The sequence below is a fragment of the Prinia subflava genome, chromosome 1, assembly GCF_021018805.1.
Source record: "Prinia subflava isolate CZ2003 ecotype Zambia chromosome 1, Cam_Psub_1.2, whole genome shotgun sequence".
Classification (NCBI taxonomy): domain Eukaryota; kingdom Metazoa; phylum Chordata; class Aves; order Passeriformes; family Cisticolidae; genus Prinia; species Prinia subflava.
The window spans coordinates 29,302,476-29,313,268 of record NC_086247.1 but is presented as its reverse complement, the minus strand read 5'-3'; the positions used below and the strand labels follow the sequence as shown (position 1 = coordinate 29,313,268).

At 38.4% G+C, this 10,793-nt stretch overlaps 1 protein-coding gene across 1 annotated transcript in view; it reads right to left on the bottom strand.

Annotated features, from left to right (window-relative positions):
* Window positions 1-941: 941 nt before the first annotated feature.
* The window catches only part of TPD52 (tumor protein D52), a 125,190-nt gene continuing 115,338 nt past the window's right edge, over window positions 942-10,793 (bottom strand). Inside the window, exon 7 of the mRNA XM_063392046.1 lies at window positions 942-1,226. Coding sequence (XP_063248116.1) covers window positions 1,073-1,226 — 154 coding nt within the window. The 3' untranslated portion in view covers window positions 942-1,072. The remainder of the gene's footprint in view (window positions 1,227-10,793) is intronic.

Sequence of the window (10,793 nt, the reverse complement as noted above, 5' to 3'; positions counted from 1 at the left end):
GTGGCTCCATCACTGCTCACGTGGTCTGCTCCAGCAGAAAGGTGAGGTGTCTGTGGGTCTGGGTAATACATGCTTAAGCCAGTGTGTGTTTTGCTGAATTTTGTGCAATTTGCTGAGTAACATACATATAAAAGAAATACATTGTCACTGGACAGTCACTGCAGACAAACAAGGCATACTATCTTAACAAATCTCATTTCATTCCAACATTTTAAGGGGAAAATATTTTAAGATTAAACAGGCTTTCTTTTGCAATTCAATGGTGTGAATGGCAAATTTCACTTTCCCTCAGCACACCTGCTAGGCACTATGCAGATCACAAATGACTGTGAGGAATTCAGGCTTGCATATATCAGAAATCAAAAGTGTTCCCTGATAACAAACGCTCCAAAAAGGTATAGGAAATGTCATAGTATGTTTCTTTGGTTGTGTGTTCCAACACCCACTATATTTATCCTAAATATATTTACAGAAAACTAAGACCTACACTTGGACAACTACATTGAAACAGCTTCTTTCCATTTTTATGAACCACCATAGAAAATTTACTAACATGCATTGGAAATGGGAGCTCTGATTAAAGCAAAGAATAATCTCTAGTTTCTCATGCAGATGGAGATAAAAGCTTGATGTACTGTAACAGATATTAAACCAGTATCAGCAGTAAAACAGCCTGCACTGCAACTTGGAAATCAGAAACCCTTGATGTTGCTCTGTATGAAACACCATCCTAGAAGCAGCACCACAACAGCAGGCTTTGGACTTCTCCCATGGAAAATCAACACTCCTTTAGGATAGTATGATGGACTCTGAAATTCTTTATACAAGAATATGAACACATTCAGCTAAACTACAGAAGCTCAGTTAACCTTCACCTTTAAATCTAAAGGCAGAGCTAGAAAGATGAATGAATAAAAATGGAGCAAGAATTAGGTACAATGTGCTTATTGTCTTTTATTGATCTCATTTTTTACATGACTAAGTGGACATAAAATTTTAATTTATTTCCTGAGGAAGCATTTAATTTATGTAATTTGTTATAGAGCACAAATTGCATCTCTTTGCAGTAAATTTACTCCTTTTGCTTTGTTTGCTTGCTCTCTGCAAGTCCCAAAAGCACTGCATCAGCTTCCAGCAACGTTGTATCACTGGCTGCGCCCAAAAACCTGGAAGTCAGCTCAAGATCCAGCAGTCTCAGGCGTACCCGGGTTCCTCTCTGATATTTTCTGTGAAGAAAAGGGGAGAGGGGGAAGAAGGTAAGTCTTGTTAAACACTGGTCTTGCATTTCCTAAGGCTCTCTCCTCTCTGCAGACCTAAGCAGCAGCCCCACAGAAAACAAAGTGCTGCAGTGAAGTCCAATGCTATTGTAATGTCATCAGCACTAAAACTTCTGGGACACGCTCTGTGCCACCACAGAGCCAGTGTCTGCTGATAAAACCCTGCCCATCGAAGAACAGACACCACCAGATCCCACTGTGGGAATGCAGACTCTATAAAAAAGCAGTTTATTACATGGGAAACTGTCTGTGTCTTCCATCAAAATATTTTACTGTATCATCTGCTAACATGCCAATAATTTTCTGCAGGACAACATATCATCAAAGGGGAGGAAAAGTCATCATTAGATCACTGGTGACATTGCTATTATGAAAAAGTACAATGCCAGCTAACCATGGTTTATATTTCCAAGCCTGGGCCTCAGGCAAGGAGCTTTTCTTATCTTCCCATCCAAAGAGTGGGCATCATCTGCAAATTTTTTATTACATATAATTAAAAAGAAACCCCACAACTATTGTAATGAAACATTCTGCCTACAGGCTTGGGTTTTATTGTTTTATGCTCTCTTTTTTCCTTTCCTTTTCCTTTTAAGTGAGAAGATGTGAGCATTCAACGTGCTTTTCAAACAGACCCTGTGTTAAGATGGCCATGCCAAATTAGTGAAGATTTTTAAAATATGAGCAGGTTTTATAATGCACCTGGAGAGCTACTGATTGAAGTCCAGCAATAAAATGGAGAACTATTCTTCTTTCAAAAGTTCAAGTTGTACTTTTTTTTTTCCCTAGTCAAAGCATAAAGAGCTGAAGATGCAGCAAGCTTGACTACCTTGAGCAAAGCAAGAGAAAGTTTGAAACATTCTCTAGTTACCAACAGGAAAAAATATAATAAAGAGTCTGGTTGCACCATTTCCACCTTGCTCATTTCCACCTCCATCTTGGGCAGACAATCTTCTCTGTCTGACAACGGTTTGCTAGCATGAAGCAAAACTGAACCAGATTTCAACTTTCTTCAGCTCATCAAACCAAGATTCATTTGGAAAACCAAACATCCTAAGAAAAGGTCCTGGAACTTGCATTTATGGTGGATTTTTGTTTTGTTTCCTTTTGTTCTCATTTTCTGTCAGTGCTATTTTACATTCATTTCCCTCACTTCTTGGTTAATCCTGGGTAAATACTTGGCTGTGATCCAGACTGCAAAGGAAGAGCTTTTGATCTCTCCACCTTGAGTAGGTGTGTGGGTACACAGGGTACTCAGTCAGCAAGAGTTCTGCCAACAGTCATCCCAACCAATCCTATGAGATCTGCATGAGTCCAGTGGAAATAACACACATTTTCTTAAAAAACATAAAGGCGAAGGCCCTCACCAGTCCAAAATGCAAGCAACCACTGCTGCAGTGAAGAATGACACAGATATCAAAGACAGAACACAGCTGATGCTTGGTTGTTACTTAAATAGCTGGAAGAGATGAATTCTGTCCTTTTCTCAGTGAAATATATGCATTTCAAACCAGAACAGTTTCACAACTAATGAGAATTATTTATGAAACTTAACATGCAGCATTTCAGTGTTGCTGAAATCAAAAGACAATGCGTAAGACCTTTAAGTGGATGGTATCTTCCAGATTTGTCAGGCTTATTGAGAAGAAAGGTCCCAAAAATGTTTTGGTATAAGAAGAACGAAGAAGCTCCTCATTGAAGTACCTTAAATGATGACCAGCAAATGAAGACTAGTAGTTTTAGCCACTTGGGTATATGAGAGAAATTCCCAGAAAATTCTGCAGCATGAACCATGTCACCTCACTGACAGCTGCTGGCTAGATGGGTTGCCTTTGCCTCTAACCATGAAGTTTTCCTGATCTCTAACAATATCTTCAGCATAAAATATCAGACTCTACTGCCTTTATCAAGGTGTTGGAGGGGAATTGGGTTTTGAGAAAGGGCAAAATAAGAGGGAGAGAAGGAAATCTGAGAGAGAGAAATGGTCTGTAGAAATAGAAAAGAAGCAGCAGATACCTTTTAATGAGAAAATAGGAGGCTTGGAAAGACAGAAAAGAAGGGATAAATGTAAAGCATGTGACAAAAAAGCACTGAAAACACAGGCAAATTTAGTAGAAATCTAGGAAACTATACTATATACTGTAGAGCCAAAAAGAGGAAAATAACACGGAAAAGACTGCATAAAACTATTAAAACCTGACACTAAACTCCAGTCTTTCAACTACAGCACTCCATGCCGCTTTAAAAAATCTTAATATATTTTAAATCTAATAAAACTTAAGACTAACACTAGTAGTTCTGTAATAAATTTTAAAGGCCAGTCATCCCTCTGCCGCCTTCTTCTCTCTTTCCACCTACAGGAAAAGCAGCTCATCAGTAACCTCCAGCAGGCAGCTGTTGAGAGAACTACCTTCAGGGTCCAACACATTTCTGCAGAGATCGAACTCAATGAGGTTTAAATTGAATTAAAGTCCTTTCTCTATTTGACAGCACACAGTGGGAGAGATATTGAGCTCCATCTATGTAACTAAAATACAAAATATTACTTTCATCACGCATCAGTTCCTTTTGGGCTGGTTGCTTGACTACATTGATGTTTTACAAGTGAATGGATGAAACTAATTTTTTTCTAATCAAGCCTTTAAAAGTACTATTTATTACCAGGGAAGGCCATATGGAAAATCTGTGAAGAAACTGTACTTCTCATGATTAATGTGTCTAATTCTATAGAAAATAAACAAATAAATAAATAATCTTAAGAACAACTCCCCCAGTTTTAGCACTGTTCACTATACAGTCTGCAGAGAACTTTGCTCCAATTTCCAGATATGACTTTAGCATATATTTGTAATGCAAAATCCAAGCAATTGTATTTTTGTAAGAAGAATCACAATCTTCAATGCTGCTTCATTTCATCTGGAATTCATGCAAATTCCAGATACTTTAATCATACTTAATTATTAAAGAAGCTTTTCCACTCACAAAACATTTTACAAAACTTACAAAAACATCACAATGAACATCTCTTTGATGAGCTGACACAACTGCCAATTTATATGAATATAAACATTTGGGTTTGTGACAGATGTTCCCTACAGCTAAAACACTTCAAGAGTGTGTGGATGATGTGGAAAAAGCAGAAACATGAACACAACATGCAGTGGTGGTCTATCCACCACATTTTAGAGCAAGAGGAAATGGTAGGTTGCTCTAGCAAAACAATCATAGATTGCATAGCAGTCATATTCTATCCACAAAGGTATTTATCCTTAAAACAGATAAAACTATCCTATGGGTAAAGTTGAAGCTTGAAGCAGGACCCAGAAACAAAGCAGGCATTTTATTATTTTCAGGAAGAATGGCCTAGGAGACACAGGACACCAGTGTAAAAGGGAAGAAACCATCTACTTTGCAAAAGGACTCACTTTATTTTTAAGTAACAATGCTGGTATTCAAGATCTTCTTATCCAGTGACCATCAGCAGGTACCACTGACCTTCACCCAACCCCCAAGCACTGTGTTTCCCAAGGACCCACGTGTTTTCCTCCTACCACTTCCTATTGCCAGGTAAAAGTATTAAATTCACTGAGAAGTAGGCAGAAGTGTTTAGTTACATACATAAATGAAGGCGTAAGAATTTCTCTAGAACTTAAAAAAATATTTTGCAAGTAGACTTAAAGTTTGATCCACTTCCACAGAATTTATTTTCAACAGCTATGAATTTTAACCCTTTGGGAACCCCAATTTTGAATGGAAGGACCCATCTAATACCCACATTCCAGAGGTAGGAATCCAGTGGCTGCTGTTGCTGAGCCATGACCCCTTCTCAAGCCAGTGTCCAGAGCACCCACTGAAGCACCACCAGAAACCTTTGCCTGAACTTCAGCCAAGGAACCATGGGTCCCAAAAAGCTTTCTCTGTTTTAAATGTGTACCTGCAGGCTTCTCTCCAACTCTTCTGGAGTGGGCAAAGCACTAGGTACAAGATGTACCTTCCCTCAAACATCCACTTCCAGAAGATGATGTTTAGTTAAGTTAGAGGCAACCAAAATAATTACTTCAGTGCTCTTTGTAATTTTTGAACTGTCATGGAGAAGAACTACAAAAGAACCAAAATGAAAATCCTTTTTCTTATTTGAACCATAAGTCTGTGCAACTGCACATCACTAATGTAGCACAGAATGTAAGAGCACAGAGAAAGCACACAGGACAGCCTCGCTGATGGTGCAAAAGAAATCTTATAAACAAATACAAAAATGGAAGTTTATGTCCTGTTACTACATTAAAAATAGGGCCTATTAGCTTTGCATGCAAATATCACACTACTGTGTCTTAACTTATAAAAAGTAGGTTTTCTCTTTGCTAATCATATGAGTAGAACAGCGATCACTTTCAGACTCAAGCGACTTGGAAGCTTCTCTCTGACTGTCTGTATCGCTTTTATTGCAATGTGGTCTCCATGCTGATCCTTTCACTTTTGCACTGAAGCTTTAAATCTCTGAGAATCTTAATAGTAAATTAAAGGCTTTAGCCAAAACTCCCCAAACTCTTCAGTCAAGATTTTAAACTTGTCATTTTAGAGTAATTTTACTATGTGAAAGATATATGAAGAAACAAAAAACCCTAATATTTTTATATAATAAAACTGGAGGGGGAGGATATGGAATGCCATATTTCAGCTCCTGCTAATTAAGAATGATGCAGGGGGGAAATGTGCTTTTTTAACTTGAAAGTCATTCCAGGTTACAGCAAAAGGTCTACAAAAGGAGTTGCCTTGGAAAGCAATGAGCATGTAAAAACAAGGAGGCTGTAACTAAAAATGAGGATCCTAATTATACCAATTTTGGCCAAGAAAATGGGACAGTAGTTTTGTAGGTGTGCAATTTCACATGCAAAGGAAGCATCCTTATTACTAAATGGCATTAAGAACTTCATTCATACTCTAAATTACAGGTGTAGACATTAAAGCATTTTGTCAAACTATCCATTATTTAAAACTGCATGTGATCACAAATTAGCAAGCAGTCCTTTTTCTATTAAAACTCCTCAAGTTATTAGTTTAAAATTTAAGACAACGAAGCTTCTATTCTTGGAAACATTGCTGCAAAAATAACAACGCAATTACAGAAATAGTTGAGTCTCACTGAATCTTGGCTGGTATTTCCCACTCATTTCAAAAGTCCATTCACAGATACCTTCTATTTCATACTATAAAAACAAAGGACTGATATTTTGAGACAAGCAGAATATTTTGGCTCATATATCCTCTACTTTGTTAAGAGTTCTCAGTCTCCATTGCCTCCTTTTGGAACAATAACCTGTAAATACAGAGATGAATGAACTTGCTAGGGCTGGCTATGACCATTCTCATCCACTGTCCATTCTTCCATGCCCTCTGTCCCACCCCTCAGGAACGTGCATTTCTGAAAGGAGTAGGAAGGCAACTCTTAAACTCGGGGTTTAATTCCTATACCGAGGGTGTAGCTTAGAGAATTTAATTTTTTTAATGCTTTTTGCATCATTATTTTTTAACGTCCCCCAGCACAGTCTAGTGATGGCTTTCTGCAATGAAAGGAATCCCTGGATTATCTCCCATACAAAATCAATTAATATAAAACACTGCAAAGACACGGTTAGAGTTGAGCCATGGTACTCTCAGTGAATGCCATCAGAAGTCTTGATGCCTTTCATTTTTGCCCTGTGAGAATTTCAAAGTGTGTTTTTCAGATCCATTATTCAAGAGGTTTTGTTTCAGTGCCTTAGCACAGCACAGAACAGTTTACAAAATTCAAAAACATTTCTCTTTCTCTTTTTATTATGTGAAAGACATCACATTATCAATCTCAAAAAAACCCCACAAGAGCAGCAAAGGTAGTGAAATAAATTGACCATCACTTTCTCTCCAGAGTTTGTGTTCACCATTCTTACCACCACTCAAATCCACTCAAAATCATCCTGTAGCTCTTCCTTAGTAATACTGAAATGATAAAGCATCCCCAGAAGCAAGCCCACCTCTAATTAACTGCAGCCAGCAGCAAAGCAGTGCAGCTGGTGTGGAACAAAGCCGTGTGTGGAACAATCCATTTTGTTCCTGAAAAATGTTTTGAAGCATTCCTAGATGCTGCCTGAGCCCACACTGGTCTCAGCTTTATCAGCAAAGGGGCGCCCTACGGGTGGCTTAAGGAGCACAGTTCTGTATGAGCTTTGTCCAGGTCACCCCCTGATGCTCCAGAGTGAAGGAGCTCTGTAGAAGCACACCGCTTTCCAGAAACCTCTCCCTCAGTGCCAGTACACACAAAATTCTTGTTCAGAGAAAATATGGATGAAAAAAGCAGACTGCTGTCAAGCTGAAGGCAGTGCATTTCTATGTGAAAATCCCCATCTTGCAAAGTGGCTTTTTGCAGCGAGGCACACATTGCACATGCAGTGATGGGGACAGCAATCCTGCATCCAGCAGGTCCAGACAGCAGTCACAGCACACACCCTCCCCCTCAGAGTGAGCTCCTAGGCAATGCTGGGGCAAAAAGGCCTAATTCACACATAGCAGTGATGGAAGAAAGTGGCAGCACGAAGGTACCATGAATTTTGCAGAGCAGAACATGGACAGTGGAAGAGATACTGAGAGAGCAGTAATGTGGGGTAGTATCCTGCTGACTGCCTTCCTTTAAATTAAGGCTATTAACAAGGAGACAAAAACATGCATAAAAAAGATTAACCATGTAAAGGTCTTGATCAGTTATTAAAAAGATTAAGCTGTCTATGTAGAAAGAAAATACTGGTATTAAAATGTACTGTCTGGGAAAAGCATGCAATTAGCAGGAAAGCAAAGTCCAGCTAATGCAGATGAGAACAAAAATTTGCAAATAATATTGATGAACTGATAGGAAAAAACTCCAAGCCTTGAGACTTTTCAGCCATTGATGGCTTCAGCTGAAGAGATGTCAAAACAGATGTGCTGGTTCAGTTCAGGATAACCTGCTGAAATGTCATGTCTCATGATACAGTGAAGTCCTGAGAGATGACCTGAAGGTCCCTTTTGGCTTAAATTTTATTCATCCATTATTTATTACCACAGCATCCAGTCATTCAAATAAGGGATGGATGCTCAAAATAGGATTTTCAAAGCATCTTTGTTCTCTGCAATCAAACATTTCACAAAAATGCTCCAAGGTTGCCGGCTACATTCTGTCAGAAAATGCAATCTAGCTTCTTGTGACTCATCAACCCATTACCATTTCAGCTGTATTTATTTCCTACTCCATTTGTTTTCCCCTTTCCTTGAACTAAGAAAGCAAACATGCTCTCATTTCTTACGAGCAGCTACTGTTTGTGACACCTGCTTAATAATTTTGCAGAATATTTTTGCTCCTTGTGCCTTCTACAAGGAAACAGGCAATACTCTGCTAGATAGAAGCAGAGATCTAGATTACTCTGCTAGACAAAAGCAGATAAAAGGTCTCATATTCCTGGAAGAATTTAGCAAAATGCTTTAAAAGTGTGTGAAATGATCAACTTAAGCAACAGCCATTGTCACCTAGTGTTTTGGAACAACAGTGCATAAGCAGAACCTATGGCAAACATCCTTAAAACCAGCAAGTTTTATGCACCTGAGGAAGTCCAAAGCTAAACCCCACTTTACACTGAGCACCATCTAAAGCAGAAATTGGAAATGAATATACAAAAAGTTTGGGCATATTAGCTAGATGCTGATGTGAAAAACACCCTGAAGCACTTGAATATTCCCCCTGGACAACTGCAGCTTACAGGAGTGCTAACATCACTGCAGGTATGGACAGGGAAAAAAACCTTCTGAACAGATTGGCACAAGCAGCAGAGTTTGAGAGTCCACCCCATCATTAGGGGTAAAATAATATCTCTAGTTATGCTTATGGAGCTGTTCAAAGCCATAATTTATTGGTCAAGCCTTGGCAGCCTCACTCTGTGGGACTCAAGTGCAGGGACCTTGTCACCCTTTCCTGTGTCTTCACTGTTGGCTATTGAGATGTCAGATAGCTGGCACAGATACAGGTGAATGAAACATATGTGTCTTCATTCCTATTGCTAAAAGAAGGTAAATGCAAAGCCTGACAAGAATTGGTTTATAGTTGTCACAGAAAAACATCAAACAAGTGAAGACACTGTCAAGCTCTGCTATTACCATGATATCAATAATCAATGGCATTTCTGTCTGTGACAGCAAAAGAATGCAGCCAAAGGTGTCAAATATTTAAATCTAATGCTGTTCTGGTCTGGACATTTAGAGTCTCAGTAGAATTTCTTACTTGTAAATCACTTCTAAAAAGTAACATGCTTTTCCTTAATTCAAACAAAACCCAAAGCAGCCAACATTTAATTACTAGAACAAGCAAAAAAAGAAAATCTTGCTTTAACGTTCGCTACAGTATCTGCAGGAATCAATTCGCATTCACTAAAACTTTTGGTACAGGATCATTCCCTTTTTTAGGGAAGGAATTCACATAATAATCTACATTTTAAAATGTACTTCATATCACATCAAAGCTGAATGCTGTAACCTTTTCTCCATGGCACAGAGAGGTAAGCTTTGACAAATGAAACTTGCAAGAGGTGGCTCCTGTCATCTAAGAACTTGTATCAGATATACTCACGTCATCATACAGTAATTTATGCCAGTTGCTTTCTCAGTCTATAATGTAAAGCATATCCTTTAACTTGAGAGGAAAATGAAAGAAAAATCTGAGTCTTTAGCCAAATTTTTATATTTTTTCCACTGTTTAAACTATGAAATTAACTATTTTGATTAAAATATTGTTTTGTAACTTACAAAATGTTAAAAAATAAAGACTAAGTATTTAAATATATATAAAAAATTAGCCAGTGATTTGACAAAACATTAAAAACCCCTTTGAGCTTACAGGCACCAGAAGTCAGGCAAACTGCTTAAAAAATTAAAGATAAAAGTACCCAAGTGAAAAAAAAAAACCAACCCAAATCAACCAAACTCATGTGAAGTATGCTCGGGCTTACATTCTTCTATCCACCTTTCCACAAGTAATCACTATTGTAATTCCTACCCCTTCTCTTTCCCATGGTGAGACCTTGTCTCAGTCAGGTACTTTTCATGTATGTACTCATAAACCTTCAGCCCTCCACAGCTCAAATACACTTTCTACAATACTGTCTTCATTTTCTTCATAGATGGGGTCTCAATCTTACTCCCTTTCTACTCATACTCCATTTCCTAAATCATAACTTAGGAATGCCTGAGATCTCAGGCCAGGCATTTCCAGTCTTCTTTTTCTGTTCCACAAAAAACTACTAAACATATTTTCTTGCCCCCTCTTACTGCCTCCTCACTCATCTTTGTCCCAGCCCATTTATCCAGCCAAATTCACTTTCTTTTCAGTTTCTTAACCCATCAGAACTTTCTCTCTCACCAGTACCAGCTAAGTTCAGTTGTCTTCCTTCTCTTGCAGTGCTTCTCAGTTTTCTCACTCAGCTGATTCCAATCCCCTCACACCAGCCATCCTGGCAGTTCTTT